The sequence below is a fragment of the Vulpes lagopus genome, chromosome 14 (assembly GCF_018345385.1).
Source record: "Vulpes lagopus strain Blue_001 chromosome 14, ASM1834538v1, whole genome shotgun sequence".
Classification (NCBI taxonomy): domain Eukaryota; kingdom Metazoa; phylum Chordata; class Mammalia; order Carnivora; family Canidae; genus Vulpes; species Vulpes lagopus.
Window position 1 is genome coordinate 13653035 of NC_054837.1, and position 22622 is coordinate 13675656.

The 22622-nt window shown below is 37.0% G+C and overlaps 1 protein-coding gene across 11 annotated transcripts in view; it reads right to left on the minus strand.

Annotated features, from left to right (window-relative positions):
* Window positions 1–22622, minus strand: part of MTMR3 (myotubularin related protein 3) — a 140815-nt gene that overhangs the window by 43850 nt on the left and 74343 nt on the right. For all 11 annotated transcript variants that reach the window (XM_041729319.1, XM_041729318.1, XM_041729321.1 and 8 more), the window contains 4 exons: window positions 17281–17333; window positions 11449–11533; window positions 1541–1630; window positions 1043–1159 (listed from right to left, as the gene is read on the minus strand). In XM_041729319.1, the coding sequence (XP_041585253.1) occupies window positions 1043–1159; window positions 1541–1630; window positions 11449–11451 (210 nt within the window). In that variant the 5' untranslated portion in view covers window positions 11452–11533; window positions 17281–17333. The remainder of the gene's footprint in view (window positions 1–1042; window positions 1160–1540; window positions 1631–11448; window positions 11534–17280; window positions 17334–22622) is intronic.

The window sequence follows — 22622 nt, forward strand, 5'->3', positions numbered from 1 at the left end:
TATCAGCTATTACAGATATCATAGCTCAAATCTAAATGCCAGGAGGAATTCGGGCCACAGTATCTCCTGGATATAAATGCTTAACTACAAAGCATAATAATAAATACTACATAAATACTGAATGCCAATTACAAACAAAATGGCATTTTGACCAATGTAAAGAATTTGACAAAGGAGTTGGATAACTTCTGGACCACTGAGTTAAATAAACTTAAGTAACAGATTTCAAAGAATCCCAAACCCCAAAACACACCATGTGAAGTCTGAATTAGAGTCCTGAACTTTTATAAAATGTCATAAAACATTTCTCTGTGCTATACAACCAAAGCGCAGAAAGAAAGCTGCAATACTAGCAAATGAAAAAGGAAGAAGGCATTCATTTGATGGAACTACATGAACTTTTCCTATCTTTGTGGTGAAAGGCACATTCATTGAAAACTACTAATGATGGCAGGGCAATGAAGAACCAGTTCACTAAGAGTACCCTCATAACTGAAAGGGGTAAATGCGCTCTTGAGAATGGAGAGTCTCCCTTTTCTTCAGTAATATAATCCATTATGCAAATAAACATTGTATTTAACATATCCATGCTTATTCCACTAAGCCACTAAGAAGCCATTAGCATTAACTTCATCCTGTAATGAGAGTCTACAGGGAGCTCAAAGTACATTTCACCATTTGACATTAAGGTCCCGGAAATTATCTCAACTGAGGCAGTTGGTAACTACTAAAGACTGAAGAATAAAAGCCTATCCAGCCTTTGTACCCTTATAAGTTTTAATGATACACCATTACCTAGTACAAATCGTTCAATGTTACTAAACAATGGACAATTCAGATGACAACTATGTGTATCATTTTAAATCAAGCATAAGAGTTGCTTGTTAACCTAGTGTCCCCAGTGCTAAATTAAAGAAAAGCGGAGCACACAGTGTTTTCATATCCAATTCTGTGTAACACTCCTCTCTTTGAGAACATTAATAAGTTTTTTTACTTCCTTTCTCCATCTACTCTAGTGGGAAAAGAGTTGGCAATCACTTACATTAACAAGAGACTCCTTGAACTTGATGTGAAGTCTATAATTAGAAAGGGCAATGATGGCATCCTCAGCACGGCCCACATACTCTGTGCTTTCTCCATGAAGTTCAAGAAAAGGAACCTTCAAAATGGAAGAAAAAACCTTTCAGAGTTCTAAAGCAGTAAAGCAAGTCTTTGTCCAGCACAGGCTGGACAAATGGATGATAAAACCTGTCACTCAAAAATACAATATATAAAAACAGGACCTAAAAAAGGATAGTTTATATCTACATAATTCAAATATACCTGGGTATTCAAAATCTAGACTACTGAAGGAATGCCATAGAGATGATCATCTCAAACAACATATTCTCAGGAAATACGTCTTTCTAAAAAGATACTCTCCAGCTTGCATATTTAGGAAAAAACAAAACTATCAGTGCATACTTCAATCCACTAGGTCTGCTACACTGTTACTATGATGCTAAATACTTCGTTTATAATCAAAATGGCCTGTAATTACCTGAAGATTCTCATCCTCCCGGATCAGCTGCTTCCTGGGAAAAATCTGATTGGCCTGGATGCACTCAAGGCTGTGTCCAGTCTCTTCATCCTGGAAAACCCCAAAACCTTTAAATAATTTCAAAGCTCCCATAGCATATAGTAGTCCATATATGATTTTTCTGCCATGTCGAGTAGCATAATCACAACTGAGAGTCCAGTTACCAAAGTAAACAGGCAGAAAGATTAAGGAAAAAATATTAATCACCAAAGTGTTACAATCCAATATATGTGTTTCTAGTCAGAGAATACATGGATGCAAAAAAAAAAAAAGTCTAAGAGGTTAAGAACATTTTTACTAGTAAGTTATTAGTATATTACTTGTAAGAGAAACCAACATAGTTTTTTCTCTTTAAGTTATAACCGTAAATTCTTGATTTTTAAAATCTATATCCTTAATTATTTAAGAATAAAATGATGTTGGGCGGCTGGGATGGCTCAGCGGTTTAGCACCACCTTTAGCCCAGGGCCTGATCCTGAAGACCTGGGATCGAGTCCCACGTCCGGTTCCCTACATGGAGCCTTCTCCTTCTTCTCCCTCTGCCTGTGTCTCTGCCTCCCTCTCTGTGTCTCTCGTGAATAAACAAATAAAATCTTAAAAAAAAAAAAAAAAAAAAGAATAAAATGACATATCTACAGTTTGCTTCAAAATAATTGGAGGGGGAAGGGTAGAAAGGAAATGAGTGGGAAACAAATAAAATGGATAATCCAGGAGGGTAACTGAGGAAATTGGGTAAAGAAGGGGTTTACTAAACTACTGTGTCTACTTTGGCTAGATGTGAAATTTCCATAATGGAAAAATTTCTTTAAAAATTTAAGTTTAGGAGGACCTGGGTGACTCAGTGGTTGAGTGTCTGCCTTTGGCTCAGGTTGTGATCCTGGGGTCCTGGAATTGAGTCCCACAGTGAGCTCCCTCTGGGGAGCCTGCTTCTCCCCTCTGCTTCTCTCCTCTGCTTCTCTCTCTCTCTCTGTGTCTCTCATGAATAAATAAATAAAATCTTTTTTTAAAAAAATTTAAGTTTAGGAACTGAATTCCTCAGTTCCTAAACTAGGGACCACTGTCCCTAGTTTAATCTTCCATATTGGGGATCCCTGGGTGGCACAGCGGTTTAGCGCCTGCCTTTGGCCCAGGGCGCGATCCTGGAGACCCAGGTTCGAATCCCACGTCGGGCTCCCGGTGCATGGAGCCTGCTTCTCCCTCTGCCTGTGTCTCTGCCTCTCTCTGTGTATCTCTGATGAATAAATAAATAAAATCTTAAAAAAAAAATCTTCCATATTACAAAAATAGATTTCTATTAAGACAATTTCAAAAAGAGCACTACATTCCAATCAAATGGCACTTGAACTAATTATAATGTGTATTTAAAAAGTAGTCTTTAGATTATGAATTTTTATGATTTAGGAAGATAGAAGAAAAGCAGTCTATTGGAAAAACTGACTGTAAATTATTATACAATTTGCTTTATATAGCACATTTTACCAGAGCAAAAGACTTATCATGTTCTTCTGACAGCACTAAGATTTATAACCACTAGTTAGTGAACAGTTCTACATGTACTGCTTAACACAATTCCAGCAATTCTTTAAATCTCCTCACAGGAAAAAATAAATCCTACTTATAAATAACATTCTACCTATAAATCCTAGCTATAAAAACCACTTAAGGTTCTACCTAATAGCAATCTTAACCATAAAACAGTAACACTACTAATGTGGCTCTCAAAGTAAGGTCTACATATTCGAGACCCTTTTAGGGGCTCTATGTGGTCAAAACCATCTCCACATTAGTACTAAGACATTAGCTGCTTTTTTTTCACTGTACTGACATTTGTACTAACAGTACAAAAAGACTTAGTAGATAAAGTATTGGCACGTTAGTATAATCAATGACACCAATTTCACTTAAAATGTCCTTGATAAAGCAGGGGGGAAAAAGATGAAATTTTATTAAATCTTGACACTTCAGTGAAGTCTTTTTTATACAGGAAATAACATGAAACACTTCTTATAATTTTTTTTTCTTTTTAATTTATTTATGATAGTCACAGAGAGATAGAGAGAGAGGCAGAGACACAGGCAGAGGGAGAAGCAGGCTCCATGCACCGGGAGCCCGACGTGGGATTCGATCCCGGGTCTCCAGGATCGCGCCCTGGGCCAAAGGCAGGCGCCAAACCGCTGCACCACCCAGGGATCCCCATGAAACACTTCTGACACATAATGACTTATGGTTGTCTCAAGGTAAAGCATTTGTGCAATTGTTTTAGTTAGAAGCTGAACTACCTAGTTTTTTCCTTAAATGCCATTTTAATTGAAAGAACAACTGACAAACTATAATTCAGGCTTAAGCTGGCCGATTTTTCCCTCCAAATGCAATTATTAATTGTTAACAATAAAGTCCCTTTTTTTAAAAAAAAATTTTATTTATTTATTCATTAGAGACACATGGAGAAAGACAGAGACATAGGCAGAGGGGGAAGCAGGCTCCCTGCAGGTAGCCCAATATGGGACTCAATCCTGTAACTCCAGGATCACGGGATCAAGCCCTGAGCCGAAGGCAGATGCTCAACTGCTGAGCCACCCAGGTGTCCCTGATAAGATGCTTTTATGTGAAAATTTGATTCTTGGGAAACCTATCATCTACTAAAATAAAGAACTTCACAGCTTCCCAATATTTAAGCAGCCTTTTCCTTTTTTTTTTTTTTTAAATTTTAATTTATTTATGATAGTCACAGAGAGATAGAGAGAGAGGCAGAGACACAGGCAGAGGGAGAAGCAGGCTCCATGCACCGGGAGCCCGACGTGGGATTCGATCCCGGGTCTCCAGGATCGCGCCCTGGGCCAAAGGCAGGCGCCAAACCGCTGCGCCACCCAGGGATCCCAGCCTTTTCCTTTTTTAAAAAAATAAAGATTTTATTTATTTATTCATGAGAGACACAGAGAGAGAGAGGCAGAGACACAGGCAGAGAGAGAGAGAAGCAGGCTCCATGCAGGGAGCCCGACGTGGGACTCGATCCTAAGTCTCCAGGATCACATCCTGGGCCAAAGAAAGGCGCTCAACCCCTGAGCCACCCAGGCGTCCCATAAGCAGCCTTCTCTGATGAAATCAGTGGCAATACTAGCAAATGTGGTTTTTAGAAGAAATTATAGGGGCACCTGGGTGACTCAGTTGGTTTAAGCATCCAACTCTTGATCTCAGTTCAGGTCTTAATCCTAGAGCCAAGTTGGGCTCCAAGCTTAGCATTTAATTTTAAAAAATTAAAAATAAAATAAGTTATACGAAAAAATATGTCTATATTTTAAAAAGATTTTATTTATTCATGAGAGATACAGAGAGAGAGAGAGAGAGGCAGAGACAGAAGAAGAGGGAGATGCAGGCTACATGCAGAGAGTTCATTGTTCATTGTGGGATTCAATCCCAGGACCACCACAGGATCATGCCCTGAGCCAAAGGCAGATGCTTAACCTCTGAGCCACCCAGGTGTTCCCTTAAATAAAATCTTAAAAAAAAAAAAAAAAAAAAAAAATCTAATACAATATAAAAAGTTCACTGATATGGTTTCAGATTCCACATTGCAACCTTTAAAGAAATCTTACTTGTCAAAAAAAATAAATAAAACACAAGTATTAGGGATCCCTGGGTGGCGTAGCGGTTTGGCGCCTGCCTTTGGCCCAGGGCGCGATCCTGGAGACCCGGGATCGAATCCCACGTCGGGCTCCCGGTGCATGGAGCCTGCTTCTCCCTCTGCCTGTGTCTCTGCCTCTCTCTCTATCTCTCTGTGACTATCATAAATAAATAAAAATAAAAAAATAAAATAAATAAAAAAAACACAAGTATTACCTCTCAAGTTTTGGCATAACAGAAAAATATACATAATATCTTCCAGATGGAAAATATGCTTCTAACTACATATTTGTGTGAGGCTGGATTTATTTCACATATTTCAACAACATTTTTTTCAGCAACATATTTTAACAAATTAAATGCAGAAGTAGATATGATGATCTTGCTATCATCTACTAAGCAAAATATTAAAGAAATTTGTAAAAATTTTAAAATAACACCACTGTTTACACTATTTCTGGATGAGGAAAAAGTTATTTTTCATAAAAAATGTGATTTACATTAACATTTAGTTGGTTATTATTACTTTTTTAAGATTTTATTTTTAAGTAATTGCTATACTCAACATGGGGCTTAAACTTCCAACCCTAAGATCAAGGTCTGCACACTCTACCAACTGAGCCAGCCACGCATCCCAATTACTGTTATTTTTAAACAAACACAGAACATTTTAAAGACTTCTGAGAAAAAAAAAAAAAAAAAGACTTCTGAGATTTAATTTCTAATACAGTAAGTATAGACAGACATACCCCATATAAACAAAATCTCTCTGGGGTCCTAAGTAAGGAATGTAAGAAGGGATCCTCAAAGCAAAGACTTGGAGAACTGTTGCTCTATCTACTACACTGCAAAACCTAAATACCATTCAAGTGATTTCATCTGAGGTCAGACGTTCTCTAAAACTATCCTCCTAGTGCTAATCTGTGACAAGAAAAGCCATACAAAGATTGAATAACAATCCCTCACCCATCTAGCATTATAAAACCAGTCTCTTGGCTACTGGCTGACTAGGCCCATTTCATCCCCTTCTAAGGAGCCACTTTATTTTGAGGCACAAGAATTTTAAGAGCCTTTTAAATGTTTGATATTTAAAATACAGAAAGAAATTAGTGACTTTGAGTTCTAAAAATAAAACTGTATAAATGCTTCATGAAATCCAAAAAATACTTACAAAACATCACTCATCATTAAATAAAGTCATTATATTTGAAAACAAATCCTATGTTAATAGAGTCACATCCTTAGGGCTGTGAGGTATTCACCATGATGAATTCAGAAATTACAGCTGATGAATAATTATAAAAGCAAAAGTACAAAAATCTACTCAGTTTCTTATAACAACAAAAAAATCTAAGACGGTATATTTTAGTAAGGTTGATATTGTGTGGCTCAAAGCCTCTAAAAATATAATTACTTGGGGTATACAAAGGTTTGTAAAAAAAGGCTCTGCTCCTATAATTTGCTAGATGAAGAGTTCTGTGTCAATCTGTTCCATTTTATCCCTCTTCAGTCATTTCCTCCAAGGTCAATCACTGAGTGAAGATATAACAAGGGACATAGTCATATGTGAAAGGAATTCATTTTTCTATGTGTTACCTTTATTTTTCTTTTTAACCAATTCTATTTCCATTCTTAAGAGGTAGCTCTTGACTCAAAGAACACTGAGCATTTACACTGAGAACTAAGAGAAAAGATACGAGGAATCTTGAATTTAGAAGATTTTTCTCATAAATTAACAGGGGAGAAGCAGGAAGCACTATGAGGGGGAATGCTTTTAAAAATTATTACATAAGGGATCCCTGGGTGGCGCAACGGTTTGGCGCCTGCCTTTGGCCCAGGGCGCGATCCTGGAGACCCGGGATCGAATCCCACGTCAGGCTCCCGGTGCATGGAGCCTGCTTCTCCCTCTGCCTGTGTCTCTGCCTCTCTCTCTCTCTCTCTCTGTGTGACTATCATAAATAAATAAAAATTAAAAAAAAAAAATTATTACATAAAAGGGGCGCCTGGGTGTCTCAGTCAGTTAAGCATCTGACTCTTGATTTCAGCACAGGTTGTAATCTGGGGGTTACGAGATGGGAGCCCTGCCTGGGACTCCGCACTTAGTCTGCTTAAGATTCTCTCTCTCTCCCTCTGTCCCTCCTCTGGTTTTCTAAAATAAATAAATCTTAAAAAAAATTATTACATAAAAGTATATTGTAAACATGCCTCCTCAGCATCACATTAAACTTTTTAAACTCAAATATATAGGCCTAAAGTTTTATTCTCTTGAAGATCATTTTACAGAGGCACTTATTTCTTCAAGTGATTACCAAACCAAGTTTTTACTAACCTTTAAAAAGCACAGAATTAAAATAATGTAGCAAGCTAAAAACAAAACCAAAAATGAGAAGCCATTACAAATCTATTTTGCTGGCACATTCACTTGGGTGCTAATCCATGCCAACATATATAACCGAAGTAGCCAGTGAAAACTGAAAATGGAATGAATTAATTTGAACAAAAGAAAACAGAGAACTGAGCAAGACAAGATGTGAAGTAATAATTTTTCATAGTCAAATAAAATAAGTGCTCTTTTTAAAAGACTATCTCAATTCACATTACCTTTAGAGCTGATTTTTCCCCTTGTACATAAAATGCATTTAATCAACAAGGACTAAATTAACATTAGGACAAGCTACTCACTGACATCCTTGACGAATAGTATTTCAAAAAACATTACTTGGCTAACATATAAATTGAATTAATTGCCTACTTTATTTTAGTTTTTAAGTTTGATGGGTGAAAAAGGAGGTCAAACTTGAGATGGTTGATAAGAGGAAGGAGACAAAAAGGAAGAAACAAACTGGCAAGTCTTGGCCCCCTAAGAGGCTTGCAGAATTTCTCCCAGGCTGCAAGTAGTAATTCATTAGTATTAGGGAGCATGTATTCCACATGGTCGATTTCCTGGTATTGCTGAGGAACACCAGGCATTGTGGAATCTGACACTTCTTAGTCTCTACCAGTTCCCTAAGGTCAGTGGGGCTACCTACAAAATCTTGAAAAGGGACTAGTATCACAGTTCAAGCTAGTTTATGCTATCTACTTTTATGCAGGTAAGAGAGGTAGTCCATGCCTCCAAGGGGAAGTCAACATCACAAATAAATATTTAAAGAACACAGGAAGCAGAAACTGCCGAGAAGTCAAAATGCCTATTAACCTAATTCATATACAGTGTTCCAGGATAAAAAAAAAAAATGCCTGCTCAGAGTAAAATATGTGTACGAATACTTGACAAAATGTAAAAATGAAAATAATTCTCAGTCTCATTGTCAATTCCAGTCATTATTCTTAAGACTGGTATTGAAAGCTATCAAAAATATAAATTTCTTGGGATCCCTGGGTGGCGCAGCGGTTTGGCACCTGCCTTTGGCCCAGGGCGCGATCCTGGAGATCCGGGATCGAATCCCACATCGGGCTCCCGTTGCATGGAGCCTGCTTCTCCCTCTGCCTGTGTCTCTGCCTCTCTCTCTCTCACTGTGTTCCTATCATAAATAAATTAAAAAAAAAAAAATTAAAAAAAAATAAAAATAAAAATAAATTTCTCAAAAAATATATATAAATTTCTCTTGATACAGTGCTTGGGATTTATTTCAAAATAAACCAAGAGTTGACCGTGAGGAAATCAGAAGAAACAAGTACAGCCACGAATTAGTGATTACTACGGTGGACTGATGAGTATGAGGGTTCACTGAACTATTCTCTTTGTATAAGCTTGAGATTTCCATAATAAAACATGAAAATGTATTCTCCTACTGCTTAACCTCACAAAAAAGACTTTAATCTTATTTAAGAATCTTTACAAGCATAAGAGAGAGATGTTATTCAAATTAATACAGAGGTTTGCGTTTTTAAAAAGAAAATTTGTGTTGCCTGGGTGGCTCAGTCAGTTAAGCATCTGCCTTTAGCTCAGGTCATGACTCCAGAGTCCTGAGATCAAGTCCCACATCAGGTTCCCTTCTTCCTCTGCCTCTACCTGCCACTCCACCTGCCTGTGTTCCTTCTCTGTCAAATAAAGAAATAAAATATATATAAAAAAAGAGGGACACCTTGGTAGCTCAGTGGTTGAGCATCTGCCTTCAGCTCAGGGTGTGATCCCAAGGTCCTGGGATCAAGTACTGCATCAGGCTCCCTATGGGGAGCCTGGTTCTCCCTCTACCTGTGTCTCTGCCTCTCTTTGTATGTCTCTCATGAATAAATAAATAAATAAAATCTTTTTTGAAAAATAATTAATTAATTAATATTTTGAAAAGACAGACAATTCAGTACTCCTGAATGTTCTATACAAAAAATAAGGATTAAGCATATATGACCAAAATGCTGAAACAGAATATATCAATTAATTAACATTAATTAAATCGATGGTTCAGCAACTTGCAAAATGTTATATAGCTAGTAAAATGAACATTAGGAATCCAACGAATCAACATGGAAAAAAATGTTTAATTCTTTTAGTGAAATAAGCAAAATAGAAATTTAATTATGCTTTAATTCCAACTACATAAAGTATACATATAGACATGAACCAGAGAGAAAGGAATACAGTCATGGGTTTTGGTGGTAGAATTATCAATGAGTATTTATAAAAACTTGTTATGTTACTTTATGAGAAATTGGGGAAAAAAAAAAAAGACACATGGCCATACTGCTCCCCAACTATAACACACAAAAGAATCTCAAGAATGCACCAGAAGAGTATCTGCAGGGCACCAATGGAGACCCCAACAGCACCAGGACGAGGACCATGTTGCTAGCTACATGGTATACAATAAAAGCCCCTCAGTACAGAATAGAGCTGCTTTTATAAATATAAGCCTGTTATTATTCATTAGCACTGGTATTCATTACATACAAATATTAAGCAAACACTTTTTCAATTCATTAAAAACTCTACAGGAAAACCAATAAAATAAAATGTAGTCTAGAAAAATAATATTAGAAGTTCATCAATGTTCAGATATAGGATATATCAAAAAGTTGTTATAGCCTAAGAAAAAATTGGCCTAGCTTCAAAATGAAAGCAATTACTTCTCTCCTTCTTTCAGTATGACATTTCTGCACAGATAGTTTTTCTGTTGTGTTTTAGTTTGTTTTTAATTTTGAAAAGCATTTTCCACCCATATCCTTAATGAAGCTTGAAATTAACATGGCCTTTTCAATTCTTTCTTTGTGCACCAGAATGAAACAGAATTTGGATCTAGGAAACAAAACAAGGTAGAAGCAGGACAATGTTACAGGACACCATTTCTTTTTTAAGCCTTGAAGCACTGTTTACATATTCTCAGAATTGATAGAAATGTGGTTGGATCATTGCTCCATCTTCTCTGCTTGGACTGGGCCCTAAATGGCCCACAAGTCACTGAAATGTCCATTATGTGCTCTTTTCAGTGAAAGATGTAGGTAGGGAGTGTGCAAAACTGCTTCACCTTTGTTGGGATAAAAACAGTGCCTTAAATAGACCAAAATGCAAAGGCAGGGATTTATTTCTATCCAGAAAGGTGAAATCCTAAAGAATATGTGTATGACCACATCACAATTCTTCTACGAACACACCAAACACACACAGTTTTCATGTCATCTTGCTTCCTAGAAAAGGATTAAGAAATCTAAAATCCAGGCAGCCCAGGTGGTTCAGCGGTTTAGCGCCGCCTTCAGCCCAGGGCGTTATCCTGGGGACCTGGGATCAAGTCCCACATTGGGCTCCCTGCATGGAGCCTGTTTCTCCCTCTGCCTGTGTCTCTGGCTCTCTCTCTCTCTCTCTCTCTCTCTCTCTTTCTGTCTCTCATGAATGAAAGAAAGAAGAAAAGAAAAAAGAAAAGAAAAGAAAAGAAAAGAAGGAAGAAGGAAGGAAGGAAGGAAGGAAGGAAGGAAGGAAGGAAGGAAGGAAGAAAGAAAGAAAGAAAGAAAGAAAGAAAGAAAGAAAGAAAGAAAGAAAGAAAATCTAAAATCCAAGAACAATGAATTTTAGTCTTTACTCCACTTATTACCTGACTGAAAAGTAAGAGACAATATCTAATCCACAGGATTATATAAAAATAAACTGTTCTAATTCATTATTAAGTAAACAATAAAAGAAAGGTAACAAGAAGAGAGTTCAAGAAAAGAAAAGTAAAATGATTTACAAAAACAAAAATGTATGGCCCCATTTAGTGTTCCACTTCATTTCAGGATAAAGTTCAATTCCAGTTTTCTTGTGATTTCTTTTCACTTACCATGACAGGAGGCCCAGATTAGGAGGAGAAATCCCCGTCCCTTCTTCAGTGTCTGGCAAGGCTTTTCTTTCTTTTACACCTGGATCTTTAAAAAGAAAACAAAGAAAAAAAAAAGGACAAAATTGGCAATTTTCCCCCTAACCTGGCCATATTCTAATTAAAGAACTACATATATATGGACCTGCAGACCTGACCAGAGTCAGCCAAGAACAAGTTAAATATCACCCAGCCAATTTCCACTAGTTAAATCCAAAATCCACAATGCCTTTGCAAAAGTACTGAAATATATATGTATAGTTTAAAAGTTAAGTTTCATGTGATATAAATTGTAGCTCAATTTTAAAAAATGTAATTAGGGGTGCCTGGCTGGCTCGGTTGATGGAGCATGCAACTCTTAATCTCAGGATTACGGGTTCAAGCCTCACATTGGGTGTAGAGATTACTTAAAAATAAAATCCTTTAAAAAATAAAAAGAATTTTTAAAAATGTAAAGACTGTACATATAATCAAACTTCATAAAACACTAAAAATAATCTTAGAGTAAAAAAGTTATGGGACAAATCCAGCAGCAACGAGCATTCTAAGCATCTATAGTATAGTCTCTAAAGACTAATTTCCACTGCAACTTGGTAGAAGTGTTAATGTTCTGTTATTTTTTTTTTAAAGATTTTATTTATTTATTCATAGAGATGCAGGGAGACAGAGAGAGAGAGAGGCAGAGACACAAGCAGGCTCCATGCAGAGAGCCTGACGTGGGACTCGATCCTCGGGTCTCCAGATCACGCCCTGGGCTGCAGGCGGCGCTAAACCGCTGCACCACCGGGGCTGCCCAATGTTCTGTAATTTAAAAGGTTAAAATAAAAATATGCATAAGCATTATTTGTACTAATTCCAAAGCATGTTCACATGCACAGAAAAATCATACAGGAATTTTTATCATTGATAAAGTTACCCTTCTAAGAAAGAGAAGTAAGAATGGGGACTTTTAGTTTTTATACTTTTAGAATTACTTTACATTTGTAATTAGGAAAATAAATTTTACAAAGTTTTTTAAATTTTTAAAAAATCTTTAAAATATTTTTAAAGATTTTTTTTAAAGGTTTTATTTATTCAGGAGAAACATACAAAGAGAGGCAGAGACATAGGCAGAGGATGAAGCAGGCTCCCTGCAGGGAGCCTGATGCAGGACTCGATCCCAGGACCCTGAGATCACGACCTGAGCCAAAGGCAGATTCTCAACCACTGAGCCACACAGGTGCCACTCAAAGTTTTTTTTAAAAAGAAACTCAGGGGATCCCTGGGTGGCTCAGAAGTTTAGTGCCTGCCCTCGGCCCAGGGCGTGACCCTGGAGTCCCGAGATCGAGTCTCACATCAGGCTTCCTGTATGGAGCCTGCTTCTCCCTCTGTCTGTGTCTCTGCCTCTCTCTCTCTCTTTCTGTGTCTCTAATGAATACATAAATAAAATCTCTAAATAAATAGTTCTCCTTCTGTCTGTGTCTCTGCCTCTCTCTCTGTGTGTCTCTAATGAATACATAAATAAAATCATAAATAAATAAATAAAATAAAGTGAAACTCAATATTGCATAAAAGGTTTTCACTTAACCTAAGGCAGAGTGTGAGGATAATGACCTCAGTTTAAAAAACAACAAGAGATGTAGGGGTATACCTGGGTGGCTTAGTTAAGTGTCAGACTCTTGACTTTGGCTCAGGTCATGATCTCAGGGTCCTGAGATCTCAGGGTCCTGAGATCAAGCCCCACGTCAGGCTCTGCACCCTATGGGAAGTCTGCTTGAGGATTTTCTCTCTCCCCTTCTGCCTCTTCCCCCACTCCCATTCTCTATAATTAATTAATTAAAAAATAGTAAGAGGTATAGAGCAATGGCTCTACAGGCAAATGAGATATGAGTTCTGAGTCTGCAATATTACTAACTCTATGACCTTGAGAGCTGGGTTAGGTATGTTAATATCTCTGAGCCTCAAAAAAAAAAAAAATATCTCTGAGCCTCTGTTTCTTCATCTATAAATGAAAATTAACAATTGCATAAAAGAATTGCAAGGGTTAAAAAATAATGCATAGGTGTCCTTAGTATAGTTACTAGCATATAGAAATAAGCACCTTTTATATCATTAACTAAGATATTCCGTTACATACAGAGAATTTGGATAGGATAGTTTCCACCACTGCCCTATTTTTAAAATACACACATACACACAAACACGTTGGGTTAATTATTAATTAATTATTAACAGTTAATTATTATTTTTGAACCATTTAAAAGAGAGCTGTAGGGCAACCTGGGTGGCTCAGATGGCTGCCTTCAGACCAGGTCATAATCTCAGGGTCCTGTGATCGAGCCCCATGTTGGTGGTCTCTGCTCAATGGGGAGTTTGCTTCTCCCTCTCCTCTCCTCTCATATTCTCTCTCTCTCTCAAATGAATAAATAAAATCTTTTTTTTTTTTTAAAGGAGAATTGTAGTGGCACTTGGTGGTTCAGTCAGTTAAGCATCTTGGTCAGATCTCAGGGTCCTGAGACTTAGCCCTGCATTGGACTCTACACTCAGCACACTGGGTCTGCTTAAGATTCTCTGTCCCTCTGCCCCTCCCACCCTGCTCTCTCTTTAAAATTAGAAATAAATTATTTTTTAAAAAATAAATAAGAGTTGTATACACCATGCCTCTGTACTCCTTACTACTTCAGTATATACCTATTAAGAACAAAAATAATCTCATAATCACAGTACTAGATTTGAAATTTAGAAAGCTTAACATTGATATAGTACATTAATCTACCTTTGATATTCCAATTTGGTCAACTTAACCAATTTTATCCCTCACAATAATTTTTTCCCTCAATAAAGGATCCAGTCTAGGATCACATAGTGAATGAATCTAGTTATCCTATCTCTTTGGTCTCTCTCAATCTGGGACCCATGTTACACTAATTCAAATAATGTTTCCTGGCATCAAAATTAATTTCATAATCTGCCATCTTTCCCTCCAAACCTAGACCAAGTTTCTTAAGATGAGAATGTAACACTTTCAAAAAATGTTAACACTTTAATTCATTGTTTTGCAAATACAGGTCTTAGATGTCTTATCTCAAGTCAATGTTTCTAAAATTAAAAATCAATATACATTTACATTATTATGCCAATGTAAAAATTAAACCTGCAGAGTCAAATAACGCATTAGGATTACATTTCTTTCTTTAAAGGTCTAATATGGGCCCACTGGGCCAAATGAAGGATATGATTCTTATTCTAAGCATCAGAGTCAAATGATTGCTCTTAAGATATGCATGAGAATTTGGACACTAGGATCTGCAGGCTTCTCTGGGCTCCATCATTAGTACCATCCCATAGATGTGACTTCTGAGAAAGAAAATATCAATCTTCCTAGTGAACAAAGTATCTCATCTTTCAGGCACCTGTAAAAGAGGAATTACCCAATTTCTTTCTCAATAACTAAAACTTACACTCACAAACAGAAACTCAACCAAGTAAGATACTGAGCTACTCAGACTATAAGGTCACAGATTACATATATCATATAAATCCTTCATTATACAGAAAAAAGGAAAAAAACAGTACCCTGATCTCTACTAAATTAAAAACTAAATAATTTCCTAAATTAAAGAGATGGCACAGGATCTATTCTTTCCCCTTATTCTCATCAAACACATACCTATACACACCACAAACAAAAGTCCTACTTAAAATCAAATTATAGTGAGAAGTCCTGTATCCCAGGACTCTGGAAACATCTGTGTGACCTGAAATTCAAATATGAGCATAGGTTTTGCCTTCAAGGTGTTCACTATTTTGTGAGGACAACAAACAGGTAACTAGTAAGGCAGAGTGTAAACAGAACTCCATGAGGATGCAAAAGACAGAAAAATAGATTCTGGTCTGGTACCCACGGAAGGCTTTTTAGAACAACTGAGCTTTTTAATAGTTGAACCAGTCAGATTCTGAGCTATTGAGGCAGAGGAAACAGGAATGGCACAAGCAAAGAATGAGACCCCAAAGAAGGCATATTGGAAAGTCCTCAAGGGAAAGTAGGTCAGTGTGGCTACAGCAAAAGATGTCCTAGGTGTACGGGAGAAATGGGTGATTAGTTGAAGGGGCTATGTTTAAAGTCCACTTGTTGGGATGCCTGGGTGGCTCAGTGATTGAGCATCTGCCCTTGGCTCAGGTCGTAATCCTGGGTCACTGAGTAATCCTGGGGGATTGAGTCCTGCATCAAGCTCTCTGCAGGGAACCTGCTTCTCCTGCCTATGTCTCTGCCTCCGCATCTCTCATGAATAAATAAAATCTTTTAAAAAAAAAAAAAAAGCCCACTTCAAGAACTTAAAATACCACGCTAATGAGCCTGATCCTTATTCTGGAAGCAATGTCATGGTAAACATTGCAGAATAAGGTATTGATGTGGATCTAGAAAGTTAAAACTAAAGCAACAACTTCTCTTTTCAATAAAATTAGATTATAATTTTTTTTTTTTTAGATTATAATTTCTTAAATGATAGAAACAAGAGGCAGTAATAAAGGCTGAAGCAGTCACAGATACATACAAGTCTATGAAAAGAAGAACAGTGATTAATAACCACACTGGAGATGGAATTAAATTTTTAAAACTTTTCTACTTAAATGTCACATTAGTACCACTAAGTCTAGTGATGAGGCCTTTTTATATAGATACATAACAATTTAAGGAAGCCCAAAACAAGAATCAAGTTTCAATTTAAAAGAATTCCATGTTGGGGATCCCTGGGTGGCGCAGCGGTTTGGCGCCTTTGGCCCAGGGCGCGATCCTGGAGACCCGGGATCGAATCCCACATCAGGCTCCCGGTGCATGGAGCCTGCTTCTCCCTCTGCCTGTGTCTCTGCCTCTCTCTCTCTCTCTGTGTGTGACTATCATAAATAAATAAAAATTTAAATAAATAAATAAATAAATAAATGAATTCCATGTTAAGAACGGTCTATTCTAACCAAAATATTGGGGCTATAACTCATTTTTTCTAAAGATTGTATTTTATTTATTCATGAAAGATACAGAGAGAGGCAGAGACATATGCAAAGGTAGAAGCAGGCTCCATGAAGGGAGCCCTACGTGGGACTCGACCCCAGGACTCCAGGGTCACAACCCGAGCCAAAGTCAGACAAGCGACCCAGGCGTCCTCATTTAATCTCAACTTAAATACAAGTTTGTTTGTTTGTTTATTTTAAAGATTTAATTTATTTATTCATGAGAGAGAGAGAGAGAGAGAGAGGCAGAGACACAAGCAGAGGGAAAAGCAAGCTCCATGCAGGGAGCCTGACGTGGGACTCGACATTTATTTATTTATTTATTTATTTATTTGTTTGTTTGTTTGTTTGTTTTGAAGATTTAATTTATTTATTCATGAGAGACAGAGAGAGAGAGAGAGAGAGGCAGAGACACAAGCAGAGGGAGAAGCAAGCTCCATGCAGGGAGCCTGACGTGGGACTCGATCCTGGGACTCCAGGATCAGGCCCTGGGCTGAAGACGGCGCTAAACCACTGAGCCACCCAGGCTGCCCCAAATACAAGTTTTCAAGTACAGTATACTTTATTATGGCAAATTGTATATGGAAAAAAAAATCTGCATTGAGCCCTAGTTTATTTTTTTTTTTGAGCCCTAGTTTAAAAAAAACATATTTAGAGATTTAACATTAAAGTGAACATATAAAAACTCATCTAAATAATTATGTACGTAGACAAACAGAACCCCCACAAATTATTTATAAATTAGTTTTTGCTACTCAAAACAGCATGGGGGTTGGCAAGGGGTGGGGAAGAATACAGCAAACTTACCAAGTGAAGTTTGTCCCAAGAACTTTCTCTATTAGAAGGTTTCACAAGATAATCTGCAAAAGAAAAACCAGTAGTTTATAAATATCCTAAGAATCAAGTTAAGCCACTTAGATTTCCCCACAAGACTTTATGAGTCAAAATGCTGTGACTTGATATATTATTTTTTAAATTGTTACAATGTTGACTATTTAGTCAACAACAGATTTTAGAATGTTTAATTGTCCAAAATGCCTAGTCAGGCCTCACCATGCCTTTAGAAACTACAGAACAGAAAGAACTTTCCAGGAACCCACACATACTCCTATTTAAGAGTTTTTCTCAATCAATCATCATTTCTGATAGTTTCTCAACTAAGCCTCTGCCACTATATGAACCAGTACTTTAAAAAACAAAGATCAGAGATCTAGACTTGGACTTGGTAACATAAGATATTTTGTACAACTGGCTTCTACCAAGGGATCTTTTATGTGTAAGGGAAAAAATCGGGCAGAAAAGTATGATCTAAACACAAAGAATTCTTGTCATAACTATGCAACAATCTGACATTTACAGATAGATAAAAGATCCAATTGACCAGATTTGGGTCTTTGATTTTTTCAAAGATGTATTTATTTGAGAGCAAGAGCAAAAAGGGGGGGGGGGGGTTGCAGAGAGAGAGAAAAAGAGAATCTCAAGTAGACTCCTCATGGAGCACCAACTGAGTCACCCAAGTGCTCTAGAACCTGATTCCTCTGTTATGATTTCTCTCAGTATTTGTAGACAACTCATTCTTTTAGGCTATTACATGACATGAAGTCACATAAATAAAACTGTATTAAATATTAAAATCCTAAAATTAAGGAGTTAATATAGCATATTATATCCATAACTTTCAGAAAAAATTTTTTCACTAAGAACCATAAAAGTAAAAAAAATTAAAAAATAAAAAAAATAAAAGAACCATAAAAGTAGGCTAAATATGCAATAACAAAGTGTTTTTAACCATTTTACAAGTAGAATTTTTGTCTCCCAGTAACTTTTCATTTAAATTTTATAACTCAGGGGCCATATTAACCACCTACTATATTGGAAATAAAGCTATTCATAATTTACAACTTGAGATACAAACTGTATTAAGTATCAAGTTTAGTCTTACAGAGTTTTATTTTATTTATTCATTCATTCATTCATTCATTCATTCATAAGAGGTATATAGAGAGAGGCAGAAACACAGGCAGAGGGAAAAGCAGGCTCCCTGTGGGAAGCCTGAGCAGGACTGATCCCAGGAGCCTACAATCACAACCCGAGCCAAATGCAGATGCTCAACCACTGAGCAACCCAGGTGCCCCAGTCTTAATATATTTAAAAGGTACAACACAATACAGAAGAAAATTTGGAGGTCTGTAAATCTGCAGGACCTTTTCTTACTAGACTATAATTTTTGCTGAGCACTTGAATCCTGAAATACATATTAGTTTTTATTCCTTTTAAGTTATATCAGTAGGTATATATTATCTATGATTTTTACTTTAAAATAATAATGAATCATTTGGTAAAAATAAGATATGCCCAGTCTCTATCTTCAAGAAAAAAAATCAAAACATAATGTATGTGAAGATACATTTCCCTTAAAAAGTATTACAAACGAAAAATGATAAAACATAGCTCACTGTAACTCAGAAAGTATCAGAGTACTACAAGGTTAACCATCCAATGACATGCATGTGCTCAGAGTTCAGAGAAGGGACAGTGAAGGGAGACTTCCCAGCAGATGAAGAATTTCAACCAGGTTTTATAGACTGGATGGGACCTAAATAAAGAGAAGGAAAGGACCCGAATAATTCAAGAGAGAACGGCTATGAATACCACAGTAGGAAGAAAATGGGGCATTTTTGAGAAATAGAGATCAGAACATCAAGAGAGTGTTCAAGAAGAGAAGACTAGAGAGGCAGGACACAACGGTAGGCCTTCAATAGCAGGCTAAGGAGTCAGATTTATTCAATGGTGTGAAATCAAGAGCTTTATAAGTAGGAAAATAATAACATGAAAGTGGTGGTGTTAAACAGTAGCAAGGAACATGTAGAATGGTCTAGAGGGGAAAACTGAGTTAGGATATTCCTGGACTAGTAGTTCAGATATGAAATGCTAACAGCCTAATATCTCAACTGTAGCGAAAATGCAGAGGAAGACATCAAAGCGAGTAAAAGCATTAATTTTTAGTAATTGATTAGAAATGGGGGGGAAAAAGAGTCTGAGCAAGTGTCAAAGATAACTGCAAAATCTTATGTCTTGTGGTGAGTGGACAAAGGACATTATCATTAAAAAATGAAAGGTAGGACTCCTAGCTGGGTCCGTTAGAAAAGCATGTAACTCTTGATCTCAGGGTCATGAGCTTGAGTCCCATATTGGGTACAGAGATTACTTAAAAGTAAATAAAATGGTTTTAAAAAATGAAAGGTAGCTCCAAGGAAGCAATGTTAAGGAGACATATACCCAGCAAGTAGGGGGGTGGGAGGGATTAAATTCAAGAGACAGGTCAAGCCTAGGGGTAATAATGAATTGACTTAATTCAAGGTGCTAAATTGAATTCAAGGAAATCACTGTATCTACTATAAAAATCATTTGACATGTTTTAAATTACTTGATGATTTATTCTGTCAAACATATGAGAAGTCCATCAATACAGAAACGTTTGTGTAAAGTTTTCACAGGTGTAAAGTTCCAAGAGATGGACCAAACAACAGGCAGTTTGAACAAAAAAAGTTCAGGCAGCTCTGCTTCAATACTGGCAATGACTCTTCTTACCAATAACCACAAACTACTTGGCTGGAAACAAGGATGTCATTGTGAAACACTGTCAACAACAACAACAAAAAACTGCCCACACCTCTTAGGACTATTTGCTAGATAAAGGCCATGCAAAGGTAAGTCTGAAAGAAGCTCTCTGGTGCCATAAGCTACCTTCCAATGAGAGCAGGAGGTATCCCATGATACAGTCATATATACACATACCTCACAGAGTAAGAGCAATTAGGTTTGGGCTACCCTAAATATATACCGAATATATTCAAATAAGTACCATACCGGCTTCAACAAGGCAAAGAGAATTTGGGCCATTTGTATAATAAAATAATTCAAACTACAAACACTAATCAGATTGAATCAATTCATGAGGAAAACTAAGACTCAGGCCAGGCATTTTAAAATGTTGGGTGGAGGAGGCTAAACACAGGTGGCAGCCCTTTTTTGTCTAGTGTACATTTTAACTTTAAAAGGACAATGGACTGTTTTACATAGTCCTAGCTCACTTTCAAATGCAAGGTAATTAAGAATTCAAAACTTTAAGAAGGCAACACTGAATAATTTAGAGGAATCTTTTATTTTCACTGTATGTAGAAGAAATGCCTTTTCTTACACATGCACTGCATATTAAGAAACAGATTCAGAGCAAAATTTGAGTGTGGAGGCAATATAAAACAATTCAGAGACGTTAAATTTTAAGTTCAACTGCCACTACTTTAAGCAAGCTTTTCGGTTTCTTCATGTTTCCTCATTTATGCCTAAAAACCTTTCAGATATCTGATAGATGACCTTCCCAAACTAGGACTCTGTGGCATGCTGGGTGGAATTATTCCATGTGGGGATATGATTTATCAGCTGAGTATTTTATTTATCGGCTGAGTAAAATTACTGTGGTTTGGTCTTACTCCTTGAATAGAAGTTCAAACCTCAGGTTTTCTAAAACCTTTGCTGCTGAAGTCAACTATAAATAAAACAGAGTTCAAAAAGCATGGCTGCATTCACCTATCATGACAAGTTCACTGTGGTAGAGGTTCATTTATTTGATAAATATTTAGAGGTGGTAGGCACTATTCTAGGCACTAGGAATGATGCAGCAGTCAACAAAACAAAGTTCCTATCCTTAAAGGAGCTGCAATTCTAGTGTCAACTGTAATATTCTCACATGGCTGCATGCCCACAGTGTGACTTTTCTCCCATACCTATTAGGTCCATGCTTTGAAAAAGGAAAAATAAATATAAATTTGAATCAGTGATCTCATTCAGTGAAATCTCTAAACAAGATGATGAGAAAGACTCTATATGTCTTTTCTACCTCTTTTGGAAACACTAATGTCTGTGAGTTTTGCAGGATCCAGACGCAAATTCATGATCCGTGTGCATTCCTCTGCCAGCTGTAGAGCACAGATAAGCAGCTAAAATATTATCATTTCCTAACCAAAAAACAACTATCTTCTCCTTGAAAAACAAAAATGCAGTAAGTTCCAGAACTATCACTTACCCCACGTTATAATTACATTTCTGTATCAAAGAGCCTTTCGCTGATAGTAAGTCTCTTGAACAAGCAACACTTAAGATAATGTTCAAAATAATTTAAAAAAAGCTTTGTTTCAATATATAACCACCAAAGATCAATCTTGTATAATCTGTCACTACACTAGTGGTACACAGTATAGTTCATTTTATATTCTATATATATATATGTACATGTATATATGTATATATATGGTTGTTTGGGTGGGGTTAAAGGTGGGATAAAACTCTGAATACATTTCTCAAAGGAAGCTCTGCAATACACAGAATTTCAAACAGTTGGGTTGGTGATCAATACTTAAGATCATCTGTTGGCATTTAAGTGGCTGAAACACTGACAGCTGCTTTCCCAAAAGGGAACCCCAGAATGTGAGAGACCAAAAGCAAAGTAATTGTGCTCTAGCATTCTTAGACATCAAAGTTTAGCTGCACTTCAGATGGATGTTACTGCTTTTCCCATCTCAAGTAGGCAAAAGGAAGCCACAACCATGTTCTCAGAAAAGATTAACTGTGATCAAGCCGATTTTAGCAAATTTGATTTAATACCTTTTTTTTTTAAGATTTTTATTTATTTATTTATTCATTTGAGGCACAGAGAGGGAGAGAGAGAGAGAGGCAGAGACACAGACGGAGAAGCAGGCTCCATGCAGGAGCACGATGTGGGACTCGATCCCGGGGCCTCCATGATCAGGCCCCGGGCTGAAGGCGGCGCTAAACCACTGAGCTACCCGGGCTGCCAAATTTATACCTTTTTAAAAATATTTTATTTATTTGACAGAGAAAGTGAGAGCACAAGCAGGGGAAGTGGCAGAAGGAAAGGGAAAGCAGACTCCACGCTGACTAGGGAGCCAAACTTGAAGCTCGATCCACCCAACCCTGGGATCATGATCTGAGCCTAAGGCAGAGCTTAACCAACTGAGGACTGAACCACCCAGGAATCCCTTATTTGTACCTTTTAAAATCATTTAACGTACAAGTATCTTCCTTTTAAACTTAATCCTTACACAACAGGGGAAGAAAGGAGGGGCAGG